The sequence below is a fragment of the Rhineura floridana genome, chromosome 11 (assembly GCF_030035675.1).
Source record: "Rhineura floridana isolate rRhiFlo1 chromosome 11, rRhiFlo1.hap2, whole genome shotgun sequence".
In the NCBI taxonomy this organism is placed as follows: domain Eukaryota; kingdom Metazoa; phylum Chordata; class Lepidosauria; order Squamata; family Rhineuridae; genus Rhineura; species Rhineura floridana.
Genome location: NC_084490.1, coordinates 42,610,849 through 42,628,804, shown reverse-complemented (window position 1 = coordinate 42,628,804; position 17,956 = coordinate 42,610,849). Strand labels below are relative to the sequence as shown.

At 43.5% G+C, this 17,956-nt stretch overlaps 2 protein-coding genes across 4 annotated transcripts in view; one reads left to right on the top strand and one right to left on the bottom strand.

The window, feature by feature from the left end:
• Positions 1-4,707, bottom strand: part of FAM117A (family with sequence similarity 117 member A) — a 38,221-nt gene extending 33,514 nt beyond the window's left edge. The window contains exon 1 of the mRNA XM_061589662.1: positions 4,457-4,707. Within this exon, the coding sequence (XP_061445646.1) occupies positions 4,457-4,562 (106 nt within the window). The 5' untranslated portion in view covers positions 4,563-4,707. The remainder of the gene's footprint in view (positions 1-4,456) is intronic.
• A 5,938-nt stretch (positions 4,708-10,645) lies between these two features.
• Positions 10,646-17,956, top strand: part of KAT7 (lysine acetyltransferase 7) — a 34,369-nt gene continuing 27,058 nt past the window's right edge. The window contains exons 1-5 of one of the 3 annotated variants that reach the window (XM_061591248.1): positions 10,646-10,953; positions 14,815-14,962; positions 16,301-16,477; positions 16,998-17,237; positions 17,357-17,439. In XM_061591248.1, the coding sequence (XP_061447232.1) occupies positions 10,939-10,953; positions 14,815-14,962; positions 16,301-16,477; positions 16,998-17,237; positions 17,357-17,439 (663 nt within the window). In that variant the 5' untranslated portion in view covers positions 10,646-10,938. The remainder of the gene's footprint in view (positions 10,954-14,814; positions 14,963-16,300; positions 16,478-16,997; positions 17,238-17,356; positions 17,440-17,956) is intronic. The other 2 variants (XM_061591250.1, XM_061591247.1) reach the window with 2 other exon arrangements.

The window sequence follows — 17,956 nt, the reverse complement described above, 5'->3', positions numbered from 1 at the left end:
CTCCTTCACCCAACACGGCAACAAAAGCACAGGCTGAGCAGACACCACAGAGACAGCGTTTGCTATTAACTCTACTTCAGCTAATGTCTGCTAGGCTCCATCTCCCATCTCTGTCCGGCTACCAGGAGTTGGTAGACATTTACATCCTATCCCCTTTGGTAAAAAAAGAATCTTATCTGTACAAATAAGCCAGCCACTTCCACATGTGAGCCTGTCCCTGCTTTGCAATCATTACCCTGCCACCCCGTTTCTTATTCCTTCTTTTCTATCCACTCAGCCTGAAATATAAATAAACTCATATGCCTCTAAGGCACTGCATGTACTTTCCCTGGCACGGCAATAACTACTTTCTGCAAATGGGAGTGATTTGTCAAGGCCCTCTGCTAACTCAGGTGGTATTTAAAAAGCAGAAGGGCACACCTCAGTTCTAACCAGTACAGTGTTAACATAAGTATAAGAGTTGGAATTGGATAATGAAAGAGAAAATGAACACAGACGACCTTGAATCCAAGGGATCTGGTCTCAACTAAAAACAGATGGCACTTACCAGCCTCTTAGTTTCAATAATCAGCCTGGAGGGGATCTAAAATCTTATAATGCTGGTAACCCCTTGTGGGTCCTATAGGGATCTCTGAAGCAATCCTTCATTTTCATCTGCAGAATTAGAAATCAAATGTGATAGCAGATGTGTATTTAAACTTGAATCTACCACAATTGTGCAGACAGCGTGTGTGTGGGAGGGGGGAATTTAAAGAGCAAAGCAGGAATGCAGATGAGCAAACATCTCCACAGCACATCCTTTCTGCTTTTCAAGTAGGAACCCCCCCCCCTTTTACTTCTGCGGATTTCTGTAGCTCTGAGTTCAAGCAAACAAATCTCCTGGCATCGAGTCTCATTTGACTCCCAAGAGTCCTCAGTTCTTTATTCAAATACACTTGTACTTGTCTTCTGTCCACCGAACACAAGGAAAATCAACACTTATATATTCCCTTTTAAGCTGACAAGCACATGCCCTTTTGCTCAATGGAATGAGGACCGTGATGTGTGTCAGCTTCTCAAAGTAAGGCGCTGGTCTTGTCTTGCAGCAGATGGTCTTACTTTTTAAACTGGGATCTAATCCCTTCAGGTCACCCTCTGAGATCTCACCATTAACTCCCTTAGATGATTCACAAGACAAAAAGTATACCCATTTCAAAAAGGGAAATGGAAGAATACAATCTTTTTTTTTACTTAGGCTGAGCTTCAGTATATTCAAAGGGAAACAATGGCAACAATACATTCATAAAATAGATGTAAGGTAGGTATATTAGGAATTTCATGGAGAGCAGCTAGGCCTTAAAGTCAGACATTGGCATAATTTCTTGTCAAGTCTATCCATAACATTGCTCTCTACTGATTTTATTATGGTGTTGTCTTTGGCAACTGAAAACAATGCATTTGTCAACTAATGATGGGGCAGCTGCCGAACTCATGTGCTGTCTGGGGAACTTTAATCAGTTGCCATAAGCTGCATATGGATCAAGAACAGGCAGAGTTCTATAAGCCAGCAATACAGTGTTATAAATTCGTACCAATGTTGTAAAACAAAACCCAGCCAATATAGTCTAAGAGATAAATAAGAGGTTAACTAGGTTTCCAATAAAAATGTGCATCTATCAACCATTACAGAAGGCAACCTGTTTTAAGGCAACTCTCCCTTAATTGTTATCAGATCCACCTTCATGTTAATGTTTTTTAATGTTAGAGATAATTGCAAAGTAAGTTGTTCAAATGCTGGATCAAAGGTTTTGATCAGATAGCTAATAAGGAAGCCTTGCAGAGCCTCATCTACTAAATCAATTCAGAGCTCTTTGCAAGAACCTTACTCCTTTGCCAGCAAGCTAGCAAGAAATTCTAATATTTAAATGCACAGAGGAGAATAGAAGACTTTACTCAATATGTATTATTCAGCCAACTTAAAAAATAAAGCACTATAAAGTCTCTTGGCATACTCTTTGGGATAGGCCTTGATGAACACATACATTCCTGCAGGAACGCCATCTGAGCAAAGAGCTTCTTAAACTTTATTTTCGTTGTTAAGGAGTAGGAACTTCAAAGCCTAAACTCCCTCCTTAGGGAGCTTGCAAAGGTGATAGGTACATGTGAACTGCAACAGGTACATATGATCTGGCACTAGGTACTTGCTCTAAGATTAAACAAGCATGGCTTTCTCTTCTTTAAAACAGACTAAAGCTGCAATTGAATACATGTCAACTCAGAAGTAAGCTCCACTGGGGCCACAGGTAAGTGCATATTGGCCTGCAGCCTTAGTCAAGCAAACCACAACAGCAGCAAAGGAAGATCATCATCAGCCCATCTTAGCTCCCCACAGACTAAGCAGACTAAGTGGTGTCCAGCATCCCCAAGCACAAACACACAGTGCCTATACACCCTGGAGAAGAATTTAGAGAAGGGGAATGACAAGTCTGAGGTTGCCAGAGCCACAGCAAATCCTTCCCTGCTTTCCAACCTCTTCTGATCAATCGTGCAGACAGCTTTAGCTCCCCTTCTGTTATGTATAAAATCACCAGAATAGGCCAACCATTTTGTCTGTAAGGGAACACTGACAATGAAATAGCTAGTGCTAAATCAACATGACCCAGATAAGGCTGCCCCCCTCCGAAGAAAGCCAGAGAAAGGTGGCGATATCATGTCATACAATGAAATCAAGGTGCAGCAGGTGGGTGGAAAAGAGTGCCAGGGTGGGCATCTCTATCCCCACCCCCACTCCTGCCAAAGTTCTGTCCTGGCCCCACCTACATTAAGCTCCCACCATATTCCTTAGCCATGGTATACTGAATTGCTAGCAGAGCATCCTGCTATTGCTTCCCCATCACCTCCATATCCCTCCCCAGATGCTTATTCTTCTTTCCATTTCACAGCACAGGAGCCATCAGCTGCCACTGCTCCCCCCAGAGTAGTCCCTTTCACTAATCTCAGCCTGGCTTCCGCTGTTCCAAGACCATTTGCAGAGGTTTTTTTAGAAATCCCCACCTGTTCAACCAGCCTCCATTTTCACAGCCCAGTAAAGCCAATGAATATTCCCTTCCAGACTTGCACTTACTTGCTTCCACCTGCATCACCTCTATCCGTTACCTGGCTATGAGAGCTTATGCCATAATAAACACTGTTAAATCTTTTAAAAGGTGCCACAAGACTTATTTTTGTTGCAACAGACTAATGCGGCTATATCTCTGGGAACTGTCCTTTTGTTGCATGCTCATATCCAACAATTCCTATACTCACCCCGTTTCCTTTCTTCCCTATACATATATTTTCACACCTTCTCGCACAGCCATCCCAACCTGCACTGTTGACCTTCCCACAATCAAAATTACCCCCAGCCTGCAGTGCAACCAGCTCCAGGGAACACCCCTCAAACACAGCTTTACCCATCCTCTGCCTCCACACCCACTTCACTGTAGCAGTTCCCTTCTGTGCCTTCTGCCAGCTGTATGGTATCCTTTTTCAAAATAAGCCTATGTACTGCTCTGGCTGTATTCCAAAGTATGGCTACATCATATATTTACATGATGGCATGAATAATATTTGCAGCCAACATTGTACTGTTTGTTTTTTTCCTCCAACACGCAAAATTGGTGTTTTCAGGGGGTTTTCTACCATGGCTCCAAGATCACTTTTTGTGTGGACACAGCCAAGTCAAGCACTTTCAGGATATGATGTGGACAGGGTTTTTTAGGGGGGAGGCTGGTCAGGTCACCCCAGTATGCACTACGTTGCAGTTACTGTATGGAAAATCCCATCTGCCATTCCATGGCCTATTCACCTAGATGGTAGAAGTGCTCCCTGCAGCTTGCCTGGAACGCCACCATACTGAAGAGGTTAGTGTCACCTGTAAAGGGGGGGGACACTCGCTCACTGTATACACCCTGATCTTTCTCCCAAAAGGCTTAGCCCCCGCCCTGACCTATCCCCGTCAACCCTTCCCCACGAGCCCATCACCTAACTCCTCTCCTGCAGCAACTACTTCACCGAATTCGTGCTCCACCCGCTCCACTCTGGGCCGTTCCTTTAACTAAAACCGCCACCCAATACTTTCTCAGCCTCAAAACCCACCGCTTGTCCTAAGACCCCTTTTCCAATAGAGCCCTCTCTTATTTCCCCTCGCAACAACTCGCCCCACAACCAGCACACAAAACCCGGAGTTGGATCGTGCCACCCTCCTTCTTTCCCCCTCACCACATGCCTCAACTTATCACGGCTTTTTGTTCCCCGTCCTCGCCACTTGCGTATTTACCCCCCCCCGCGTTGCTTACACACTGTAGCCAGCCAGCTCCCCTTCTACTTCCCCCTCCCATCAGGCTACCTATCCCCCCATACTTAGGCCTATGATTTCCGCACCCCCAGTTTTCAGCTCTTGCTTTTAACTCTTTTATGTACTCCCCCCCCCGGTTACCTGCCCGGCCCCCATCTCCGACTCGACGGTGCTGCAGCTGGAAGGGGACTGTGGCCCTGAGCGGCTGCAGACCGCCTCGGCAACAGGAGGAAGTGCCTGCCGCCATCGGCCTGGTAAGTGAGTGATTGGGTGAGCTAGCAAACCTCCCCCTCCCTTCAGCAAGGTAGCCACCCTCGGCTCCAGAATACGCAGCTGTGGCTGCTCGCTCTCTTCACCACGACTTAGTCGCTCGCAGGACGCCCGTGGCACGGGATGCCTTTTCAACATGCTATAGGCGGGGCTTCAGCTAGCTTAAGTGTCTCATTGGTCAGCAAAGTTGGGCTAGGCGGGACTTGGATAAAGACACGCCCACAGAACTGCCGGCGTGTTCCTCATTTCCCTCCCCCCCCCCCCGGTCGCTCTCTCACTCACTCTACAGATGGAGGGAAGAGCCAATGGCAAAGCTTTAGACTTATTTATGCAGCGCTACTCTACCCTCCTCCACCTCTTACTTTATGGTCTCATAGACTGGTTTTATTAAGACTCACATAGATTAATCAACTTTATCAAAGCTGATGTCAGAGCTTCCCATATAAAATGATTCTACATTTTAACGAAAATTGTGATCAGACAGCAACATGCCATCCTCCCCCAAAACAAAAGGTAGTAGCATGGACAGGAGGTCCTGCTACTTCTAACCAGGGCTGTGGAGTCGGAGTCGTGGAGTGGAAAGCAATTTTGGGTGGAGTCAGAAGAAATGTACCGACTCCGACTTCAAAATAAATTTTGATTGACAAATTTTTTAAAATATAAATTCAAAATGTCAAAGAAGCTTCCCATGAAGTCAGCTGTAGTTGATCATTTCACCATAACTCAAGATGGAAAACATTTTGTGTGTCAGTGTATGACACAGGACCCAGATGAAGAGAAATGCTGTGATGCAAAGATCAGCACATATTCAGGCAGCGATAAAAATGCTCCTATGAGAGCTTCCAATTTAAAAAGACATTTAGTTGAAAGCAATTTTGGGTGGAGTCGGACATTAGAAAAATAGAGGCGTCAGCCCTGCTTCTAACTCAGCTTCAATTTGTGTGGAATTTTTTTTTTAAAAAATGTGCAACGCTTGACAATACTGTGGGTAATGGTGGTGATGGGGAACCATTTTGCATGTCGTAATTGGTACATTAAAAGTGTTTGGTGGTCAAAGTATTCCAAACAAAACCTGCTGCAGGATTTAGGGGGACCTTGGGCAGAAAATAACCCCATTCAACACACATAGTGGCGTGCCGAAGCAAAAGTGGGAATCCAGCTGTGGTTGGGAAAAGTAAAGCGAGTAGCTTGCTATCCCCACTGCCATGACTGGGCTTCCACCCAAAGAAGGCCATGTTTGAGCGTTGATTCATAACACAGAACTAACAGCCCCATAAGAAAAACAGCCTGAACATTCCCTTCCCTGGGCCGAGAAGGCACATGGGTATCACAACACATCACTTACCCACAAGACATCCTTGATATGCCCTGCCCTTGCCAACAGCCTCCAATGCAGAGCCCTGATGCACAGCCCTACCTGTGGCCTGTAACTAATGATCTCTCTCTGGGCCAAGGCATAAGAACCACTGAGCATGAGATAAGATAGCAAATACACCGTACTGGGGAAGTACAGAACACCAACAGATACTAGGCCAGCATTAGTGCCAAAGCTTGCATGCAAAGCAAAGGGCACAATGGTAAATAGGTGGGAGGACAGGATAGTAACAAGCTCGACTGGCACAAGAGATATGTGCAATGGCAGTCAGCTTAGATGAGATGGAGTATAGCATTGGGTTGTTAAGGAGCAGAGGCTCAGCACTTCTAACGTGTAGCAATTAAATGCCAAGTTGGGGACCAGTTTTTTCTTCCTCATTTTGCTTGGAAGTCTGAACTTTCCTTGCATTCTTAAACACAATAAGACACAACCTCTTCTCTTTAATTCTACAATTTTGCTTTAATTCTACAGTTTCTTACTTTAAAAACTGCAGCTAAACAATTAGTTATAGAGAAAAAATAAAAAAAGCCCAGATAAGGCAAGGGTTTCCAATTGCATCCCCAAGAGTTAAAGGGCCAATGATTAAATGATGTTTATATAATTTAATAAATAATGTTGTGCTAAAATCTGGGTTAGCAATCAGCTGCTAAACAGTCCTATACTGTATTTTTGCTTCTGTCACATTTCCACCTTTCACCAGTCTACTCTGGCGTGTCTGCAAAGTAGCTGGTGTAGTGAACATTATATCTTAAAGAAGCTAGAGCAGACTCTCTGAAACCTGAAGCAGATAAGAGGCAGGGAGAAAGGAGCAGGTGCCCCTATTTTGGCTGAACTCCAGCTTATCTGAAAAAGATACAACTTCCTCACACAGAACTCTCCATCCTATCTCATGCCACCAGTCTGTAAAGAGCCAGACTGTATACAAGAAAGTCTTGCAAACGATTCACAGGTCAGTACTGGATTTAAACCATGCATAGCCTATTCCTAAGGGTCAGAAAAGTAAATGCGTATCCCATTTACTTGGACAAAAGTCCATTGAAAGTGTTGGGTTTTATTTCCATGCATATGTGTTGAACACTGAAGCCTTGGGCCTCCTATCTACATGTACTTACATGTGACAAAATTATTTTTAAATTGTTTCAGTGTTTTATTTACATTTCTTATTATTATAGTTCTATTACGTTACTAACCATCCTGGATTGTATTAAAGCCTGCAAATGAACAAAACAGGGGGGCAGCCACAATAAATCTGTTGCTAGACAAACATTAATTTGTGGCACCTAAAATTCCTTATTCTTTAAATAAATAAGAAATAAAAATAAGCAATAATAAAAATAAATAAATAAATTCCTTATTCTTTAAGGTACCCCAAATCTTTTGTTTTTATGAGGAAGTAAGTCCCATTGAACTTAGTGGGATTTACTTCCAAGTAAATGTACAGAGGATTGGTGTGCACAATTTATTACATTACCAGAAATACCTAGACATAAAGTAAGTCAAACAACAGGTTATTTTAAAAAAAAGAGAGCAGAAACATGACATGGAGAAAGGCAGAGTGAGGGTATGCCTACACAAGTTTACACTAGCCCTGTACAATGTGCATTGCAATGACTTTCTCTGCTCCACCCCCAAATCCTGGGAATTGTAGTTTGGTGCAGGTGCAAAAATTCAGTGCTACAGACCTCTTCAACTTCATACAGCTACAGTTCAAGATTCTGGTACTGGAAGGAGGAACCTGTGACCTTCCAGATATTGTTGGACTCCAGCTCCCACAGCCAACATGGCCAATGCCCGGGATGATTGGAGTTGTAATCCAGCAACATATGGAGGGCACCAGGCTCCCAATCGCTGTTCTAGTATGTCTGTAGTGTGTATGTACTTCAGGAGAAAAAACATTAAAATGTGAGTCCCAATTCTGAAAAGCTTGGGTACTACAGCCCTAAACTTTGCATATCCCTGTATCAGAGCTACTCACTTTCTAATGTAAGAAGCATTTATTTTTACATCTTGGTAGTGACCCCAATTGTACTTAAAATAAAAGAAAGGTTGATAACTTCTACCTATCAGGAGCCCTGTGTATTTCACCCAAGGATCAAGACACCGGTGTAACAGCTATTTTTTGTATTTCCAAGGATGGGGAATAGGTTATTGTATGTTTGTTCTTCTCAGGAGGTATTGGCACAACCTAAAACCTGCACAGTATCTATCAGAATGTGTGCTGCCTCCTCCCACATTCCATCTTAAGATTCTTTCCAGTTACAAGCTCATGGCTTTCCCACTAGCTTCTCCCCCCCCCACACACACTTTCTTTACCATCTAGTTTGGAGAACTCAAAAGTTACAACACTATCTTGTGACATTTTGGCTGGGTTAAAGTATTTTGGATTATATCTTATGGGCCAAAGCTGCTACTTGACTTTTTGTGGAACCCCAGAGTACATCACAACAGTGAAGATCCAGTCCTGATCCAGGTTTTATTGCTAGACTGTTGACAAAACCCCTCCTACATCCTTTCTGCACCATATCCAGTCTCCACCCACTTGTATGGTTCAAGTTTATAGTATAGCTGAGCCACTAATTTATCTTGCATCAATGCAGGAGACAGTCCAAGAGCAAGACCACTGAAGACAGCATCCCCTCCAGCTGGGCCATGCTTTTACATGAGGCAGGCTTGGAGGCTTTAGCTCACTTTTGAGGTTAAACCACCAGAGATTTAGCTTTTTAAATTTTTAACTGTTTACCTCTGTATTTCACTCTAACAGGTTTCCAGGCTATGAGAAGAGAGATAACTTTTTAACTGTTTACCTCTGTATTTCACTCTAATAGGTTTCCAGGCTATGAGAAGAGAGATAAATTGAAATTGCTAATGAATTGTATGTCTACTAAAAGACAGAGTGGAGCACACCTATCCTATGAGTAGGATATTCATGAGTAGTCCTAAAACAAGCTTGGCTTCTGATGGGTTAGATTTCAAATTCAAAACTATTCATATTTGAGATTTCAACACTATTACTGAATTTCAACCTTATGGTTTCTTTACCTGCTACAGTAATCTAGCTGTATTCAGAAATCTGTGATATAGAATATACAGACTGAACCCACAAAGCATCACAAAATAGTTGTACTTTGCCACTGTTTTAGGGTTGCCACATATACTTTTTTTGCTTTGAATCTGGCTTTTTGTTTGCTTCGTGCTGTGGCAATTATTTTTAAACTTGTTTATGTCCCCCCCATGGGTGTTTTTACAATTTATGTGTTCATTTTTTAAGAACTCAAATTCAATAAAAACAAGACTTTAAAATCTGGAGGTCATCTCAAGAGCCAGTTTAGGGCTCAAAACATGTGGTAGACATTTTATATAATAGGAATAAGGGTTGTTTTGGAGGCTGTTTCTTATTTCAAATTTTGAGCCAAATGCACCAATGCGATATTACATAGGGTGTCAATGTGGCATGAGTGGTAATAAACGGGATAGCCCAAAGCTTATTTAATACACGGGGGTTCAAATTGAAGTTCTCAAGAAATTGCAAAAGATTCCCGAGGACACTCTGCTTCACCCAAAAGAAAGCTGTGGGATAGAGATGCTATTAGTAAATCTCATAATGGCACCTCTCAGGGAACAGACATATGAATAGAGATAGCTCAAGAGTGTAGATATCTGCATCTCTGAACTGAGTAAGACACTAGGAACTAAAAGTAAAGAACATGGAACAAACTTCAGCTGCAGGGTAGCTATGAGGACAAAGAACTGAAAGATTATAAAGCAGTATAGTTGTAGCCTGATCCTATTCATATTGACTCAGAATTAAGTGCCATCCCATGCATAGTTACCATGGTGTTGGTGGTAGATATTTTTAACGGGGCTACTTCCAGCCAAACATGCATAGAAACAGGCTACAAATCTCAAGTCAGGCTTATGCTCTTAGTTAAAATATTACAGTAAATGATGTATTAAAAGTGCAGTTCTCACCTAATTAAATAAATGTTACACTGCATTTCCATGCACACTTATTAGGAATAAGGCCCACTGAATATAATGGCCCTTCTGAGTAAACACGCATAAAAGTAGGGGCCTGCCAAGCCTGTTCTTTGTAAATCATACATGACACTATATTTAACAACAGAATTGTGCTGTTAGTGGATTAATCTGTATATGAATAAAACAATAATATTCAATGTATATTATGCATGAACAGAAGAGGCTTTCTCCTTTACAGGAAAGAAAAGAACAAGGCTTAAAAAAACTGTGTCCACCAGTTGACATTTTTCACGTATGAACTTTTCTTTTTGAAATGGCTAATTAATTCGGGCATTATTTTTACGGACTGATCGACCTAATTAATCGTAGAGATACAGCCCTACGTGACAGTAATTCAGTCCCTTGCAGTTTCTCCAGCATTCCAAGTGTTACTGAAAGAGATCATTTCCGTTACAAGCAGGAGAAACACCGCCTCCCTCGCCCAAACCAAAGATGGGTCTTCTATTCTGAAGAACGCAAGCTGGGTCCCAAATCAAAGATGGTGGATCTAGCGTTGGGGCAAATGCGAGCCTCATAACTGTTACGGTCATTCTATCTCGTGTAGGAAACCAGCACGGTGCCCACCTCAAAAATGGCCGCCTCTGCCATTGTGAGTTGAGGCACAGCCCACAAGCAAGATGGCTGAGACGTTTCACTGGCGACTGATTCTCGCTGGCGTCAGTCCCAACTCCAAGATGGCGGCGTGCCGTTGGCGTGAAGTAAGGGTTGACTGCGTCACGTGACAGGCAGGACGGGGGTGTGTGTATCCCCGTCGTGTGTCCCGGCGGAAGAGTGAAGGGAGTCGGCTGAAAGGTCGCAGCTGGAAGAAAAGGGAAAACAAAGCGGCGCGGCCTAGCGCTGGAGAACCGGAGACACGCCAGTCACCACGGATACACCTGGAGCCAACGCGGCGGCCGTGGCGCAGCCACCCACGCTGCCTCCGCCGCCGCCTCCACCGAGGATGTCGCGCAGGAAGGTGAGAGAGCGGAGACCGAACCAACCCCTTCCCTTCTCTTCTCCTTTAGCTTCATAGACCGTCAGGCTCGAAAACCAGTTAAAAACGTAGGCCTTCAAGCTCCCGTTTCATCTCGTGGCTTGATTGGCTGCCTCTGCCTCCCGTCACAAATTCAATGGCCATCTTCGCCATCAGTCAAGCGCAGCCCCCTCCCTTAGCGGTTATTTGTTTCCCTCCACCCCTTCGGTGATTGTTGTATCCCACCTCTTGTCGTTTCTAATTGGCTCCACGGCTCAGCTTGTATTGGTTGCCTTCCCTATCACTTCCTACTGGCGCGGTTTTCTTTTCCCCTCCTCCTTCGTCGTTCCTCTTCCCAACGACTTCATACTTGGCTATGTGCCTTGCGAGCGGGTGTTTAGGTAACTGCTGATTGGGTGGGAATCCTTGCCTGAATTGGCGTCCACAAAGTCCCGCCCCTCTCTTCTTTCTCTGTTTTCCATTGGGGAATAGGATGATGTTAAGGACCACCTCCTCGCTGTTATGATTGGAGGCGAAGGAAAATGTTACTGAAGTTCAAAACATAGCAAGCAAGATGGACTCGGTTGTGGGGATTGGTAACAACGATGGCTATAGTTTTATGCCAGTTTGGGTGTAACCTCTAGAGAAGTTAGTTGGATTTGCTTATCAGTAAATCTGTTTAGAATCGGCCTCCATGTTTGTTGCATTCTAGTTATAAACAGAAGGCATTTCTTGCAACTATCTATGCTTAAACTCATTTCAGGAGAGTAGGAATGATACAGATTTTAGAGGAGTTTAGTCTGTTGCAACAGGAAGGAAGTTCAAAGGGACATTGCAATGTGAAATCACTAAATGCAATTCAGCAAGAGGTTCAATAATACTATTTGTAGATTGAACTGGTTTTTTCCACATGAGATGTGTTAATTGGCTCACCAAGGCCAGATTGTCTGTATTTACAAAAACTTGTTTATATATATGGAATGGCTACTGTTAATGTAATTATAATTGTTGGAAGGGTTTTGGTATTTCATTTCTTTCTGATCTCACTGTTTACCATTCTACCATGTATGTATATATGTCCCTGCAACTCAAGGTAACACTTTATGCACCTGATGAAGTGGACTGTAGTCCACAAAAGCTCACATCATAATAAACTGGTTAATCTTTAATGTGCCACAACACTGTTATTTTTGTCACAAGATTAATATGGCTACTCCATCTGGAAAATTGTTACACGTGCATAAATTCCACTGTGGCATATTTCCTAATTACTGTAGCTCAAATTGGGCTTCAGTCTTAGTTTTGAGCCATCAAGTCTTGAAAGATGGTTAATAAACAGACCTAAAAGAGTAAATTTCTACCCCACAACAACATATTAAATATGTAGGCATTGCTTATGTGAAGCCTTGAAGGCTCAACAGTTTCAGTCCTTATATTGCTTGTTTTTTTAAAGTATTTTGTTACATCCTGGATGAGAGAGCCACACCCCTATGGTATCATCTGGGGGACTGGCCAGGTTTCTACCTGCTTAGAATCAACATTTCTGGTACATCAGATGCTCTCAGGCTATTCAGTGTGCCATCCAATCTCTTAGCTTAAAATTTCTTTTTAAAGGTTCAAGCAGCAACAACAGAGAAGGTTCTTAAAGAGTCCATCAGAGTGGTTTTTTTATTTGTGCAGATTTCCTTAAAGCAGTCTGTGGTAGTGGCCTCATTTCATGCAGGTTGCAAGGAGGAATAAATATGGGGGAAAGGAGAATCACAGGCAGAGAAGGAAGAAAGGGATGGCCTCGCCAACTTTAGGCCCTGGCACTGTCCACTTTTGACACCAGCCTCACCCACCATGGCTGTGTGATCCCCAGTATATTATCTCCTCAAGCGAACGTGGCCCTCAACAGAAAAAAGGCTGCCCACCCCCTCTCTTAATCAGAAATGACTTGACATAGCACTTGTAATATTCAAGAATGCAGTTTCATCTCTGTAGCTTTCTTACCCCTTGCAACAGGAATAAATTCTTTTCTCTTTTTCCTTCCCTGGCACTTGGTTACCCCTCTTGTGTCACATGCATCATTACATCATTACAAGTGGGAAATAGAATCTGGGGAGAAATAAGGGAGAAGTGTGAGGAACTGGGATAAAAATTTGAAAGATCAACAGAGGAATTGTCTCTACTGTTTAAACTTAAGGTGCTGGTAAGAACCACACAGCACAGAAAGAGCATCCTGCAGTGGAAGCCAAATTGAGATGTTTGCCTTTCCCTGTGGCGCATTGGCTTGGCTTCCATGGTTGAGTCTTTGTAGAGCCATCTGGTCTGCAGACTCCTTCTCTGGAGCATACCTGCTCTCTGTTACTGCCCTGACTACTGAATATATAACATCAGCTTTATGTGAAGTTCTTTCTGCTTGTGGCCTGGATTGTGTATACGTTTGCTTCCTTTTTTTCCCCTGGCAGGTAGCAATTGAACAGATTTCCCTATCACTGCATTTCTGTCAGGAAGCACTGCATCTGTTGAATTCCTGCCTGCCATACACTAAAGGCACAGGGGCTCTGCCAGAAGCAGGCAGCAACTCTCAGTTGGGTTGATTTTGTGTTGGAAGCGGCTGAAGGATTGATGGTCATTCATCTGCTCCAACATCATGATCCTATAAAAGAGTCATTCTGTCGCAGGTCTAAAATTCAAGCCAATAGTAGCCGATTGTGAATGCAAGAGGCTATCTGTGCTACTGCATCCTATGGAGCAGTGAAGAGACTGCCCTATTTGTAACAGAGGATGCATATTGCTTTTTACAAAGGTAAAAGCCCTTTCTGACTTTAGGCTGGCTACTTAGAAAGCTGCTTCTACAAAGATGGTGGATGTTACAGACTTGAGGCAAGCCAGACTTTACAACAGGTTTGGAGAATGTGTGGCCCTCTAGATGTTGTTGGACAATAACTCCCATAATCCTGATCACTGGCCATGCTTGCTAGGGTTGATGGGAGTCCAGCGACAGCTAAGGACCACAGGTTTCCCATACCTGCTGTATAATTTCCAGTCTTAAGCTATTTGCTGTGTGCCACCAAACAAATTGTTCAGCTACAGCTTTTGTTCCCTGAACGTTGGGATCTCAACCCTATTTGATGGAGATTGCGAACAAGTTGTTGCTTGGAGTGTGTTGATTCCTGTGAAGTGAAGATAGTGGTGTATCTGGCTCTTGACCCAGGCACTTATGATAACTGAGAGGTTCAGGGACAGGACTCTTTGGTAGAGTTGCTACTTTTTTCTGGTCCTGTGTAATAGAAATCAGGGAGGTGAAAAGTTTATCACTATTTTTATGCCAGGAAAAAAAATCAGTGCTCAATTTCAGCATGCTGAGCTGCTTCTTAATAAATTGTATCATAGCCTCCCCTACAGTGTCAAAAAAAGTGAGCATGTGACTCAAGGTAAAGGAGAGGCACATTACGCTTTTCCTCAGGCCCACAGACTGGTTTGACACTGTGCCTGGCATACAACACAGCATGCTTCTGATGGCCTTCCAGACACAGTTCAGAGGAGTTGGATTTGATCTATAAAATCCCCTTGGCCTTAGTCACTATCTTGCATTGCAATCTCTAAAAGCTGAATTAGCAGTATATAAAGTCCAGACAGCAAGAACACAGAGAGAGATGTGTATGGAAATTCATCAAAGCTATTAGCCTGAGCGTTTGCTCCCAAAGCATTATAAAATGTTTCTGTTTCTTTGGGTGTTTATGGTTGGGTGTTTATGCAACACTTTTAGTTTATGTCATCTGTGTTTGTTTAAATATGTTAGTTAATGCTGCACCTCAAGGAGCAGACCCCAAATAAATAATGTGTTCAGCTTAAGTATCTGAGTCTTTGGTCTTTCAGAGAAATGCAGGCAGCAGTTCTGATGGAACCGAAGACTCCGATTTCTCAACAGACCCAGAGCATACAGACAGTTCAGAAAGTGACGGAACACCACGCCAGTCTGCTCGTGTGACCCGCTCTTCCGCCAGGCTCAGCCAGAGCTCCCAAGGTAGAGCTCCAAATACCCAGCTGGCTGCTTATGAAATAATCTCATATTCCTGGTTTGTTTGTTTTGGTATGGGGGGAGGAGAATGCTTTTAACCCTTGAATGTTTTTTCTTAAGCCTTACTGTAAATGACTTGAGCTATATAACAAGCTGGTGTAGCCGCCCCCCATTAAGGTTCAGACAAGATCTTAGCAGCCCCCCCCAATTCAGGTTCAGGAAAGATCTTAATTGGAGATGTGCTGGCTTTACCCCACCCATCTTTGTGGCTAGCTGCACCCTGGAAGCCATGTAAGCTGTTGCACATTTTTCATTAGCCACCTTGAGGACATGTAACAGGTCATTCTATAAGAGAATGTCCTCTTAATAATGGTGTATTTGCACTAAGTTTGAACATCAGCTTAGCATATTGATGGGTCAGAAGCTAGGATTCTCTCTCCCTGGAGGATCACCAGAGTCCTAACTGGGGTGGGTTTGGAACCGATGTAATGTAATGTTTTATTTCTAGGCCGCCTTTCGGCCAAATAGGCCCCCAAGGCGGCTTACACACAAATACAAAATACAAATAAAAACAATACAATTTACCAAAAAAAAAATCAAACTAACAAAGTCGTAACATCTCTAAAAAAACAGGAGCAGCAAACCAAAAGCATTCATCTTCCTGGTAAAGGGCAGTCCCCAGAAAAATGTCACTAAGAGCAGGGGTGGGGGGCAAGGCAGATGGAAAAGCATGCCCCTTGATGGTCTCAGCACAGTCTCATCCCTGCAGCAGCACCTCTCAGTCTGCAGCTCCTCCTGATAAGGCCCAGGCAGAGGGGTGGGGCAAGGCGGGTGGAAATGCTTGCCCCTTGATGGTCCCAGCACAGTCTCATCCTTGCAGCAGCAACCGATGCAAATGACTATCAAGTAAAGAGGCAGCGAGGAGAGGTATTGCAAATGTAAGGCATTTCCAGTACCATTGTCCCTATATTGCAGAGAGAGGCTGAGAGAATGGCTTGCCTAAGATCATCTAGGGAGTTCAGAGCTGTGTTGGGAATTGAACCCAGGAGTTGCTAGCTCATATTTGTAATTTACACTGGCTCTCCTATACTCAGAATCTGAATTTGGGCATGGAGTAGGATCAGAAAGGAGCTAATCTATTACCTAGGAATTATTTGTACTTTAACTCATACACATGAAAGCCCTGGCTACGTTAAAACTCTCAAAACTTCAGAACAGCTATTGATGTTGGGACAGCAGTCTGCATTGTGGCCTTCTGTGCAGGGGTAGATGCTTTTGTAATGTGAGTGTTAAAGGTGGTTTCCTCCAATGAAACATTATGTTCCTCCTCCCTCGTGATACTAGATTCCAGCCCAGTTCACAATCCCCCATCGTTTGGAGCAGAGGAGCCTGTTTATTCTACTCGGAGAGTAACCCGCAGCCAGCAACAGCCCACACCTGTGACTCCCAAAAAATATCCACTTCGACAGACCCGCTCATCTGGATCAGAAACGGAGCAAGTGGTTGACTTTTCAGATAGAGGTTTGTAAATGGCAACGCAGGATGTAGAGGTCCTAAAAATGGCACCTTCTGGGTTCATGCTGAATTTTAGTGTTCTTCATTGGATTTCCTATTCAAAGTTCTTTGGATCTTAGACTGCAATCCAATAGACACTTACCTGGAAGTAAGTCCCATTGAACAAAATGGAACTTACTTCTGAGTGGACATGTATCGGACTGCAGCCTTAGTTACCCGATGACAGCTAGCTTAGGTTGAGGGCAGTAGCTTAGCCAAGGCTATCTTCAAAATGCTAGTTGATCCCAAATAGAATGAGAGAGAGTGTGCGCAAGTGAGATGCTTGATTACAATGCTTCTTCCTATGCCCCTCTGATTTCTTTCTCCATCTCAAGATTGCCCACGCAATTTTGTCAGGAGAGCAATAATATGTTCTTAGTACTATATTGCTATTTTAGGTCTAGTATTTCCACCTACAAGGACTTTTTCTTACCTTTCCCAGTTTATTGGACTCTGCTCACTTCTGTAACATTGTGACTCTACACAGACACTAAAAATGCAGCTGACCATGATGAGTCCCCACCCCGCACACCAACTGGGAATGCTCCGTCTTCCGAGTCCGACATCGATATCTCCAGTCCCAACATGTCTCATGATGAGAGTATCGCCAAGGATATGTCCATGAAGGATTCTGGAAGTGATCTGTCCCATCGTCCCAAACGCCGTCGATTCCATGAAAGCTACAACTTCAACATGAAATGTCCCACCCCAGGCTGCAATTCATTAGGTATGATGGAACCTTCTATGATCTGAGCTATAATTACTGGATTATCTCCAATTGTCCAAATCCCCCATGTGCCCTTGCTTATTACCAACCATAAAGCATGTTCCTTTGTCTCTCCACAGGACACCTGACGGGAAAACATGAGCGACACTTCTCCATATCAGGATGCCCGCTGTATCATAACCTTTCAGCTGATGAATGCAAGGTAATTTCTTCTTTTGGAAAGTGAGCTTAGGGAAATGGAGGGAAAGCAGACGGGAGGCTTGCAGGAGGAAAACAGCAGGAAGATAAAGGCTTCAGCGCACCTTTTCCCACCCCACTGCTTTTTCCATGCAAATCATACCCTGTTCAGTGCTGTTTTGCAGGAGAGAAGTGGTGCCTAGAGTTCGGCCACACAACTTCTCCATGTAATGTGTAGTTCAGCCTTTACCAACCTGGTGCCCTTAAAATTTTTGGATTACAACTCCCATCAGCCTCAGCTAGCATGGCCATGCTAGCTGAAGCTGATGGGAGTTGTAGTCAAAAACACTGGAGGGCAACCAAGTTGGCAAAGGCTGGTGTAGTTCCTCTGGTGTGAGATATGTCATAAGTGGCACTGAAACAAATTTGGTGACAAAATTGTCATGCAAAGCACAATGCCATCTTGAGTTCCTTCAGAAGGAAAGGCAAATAAATCAATTAATAAAATAATATTTTAAATGTACAGAGAAATGTTCACTTGT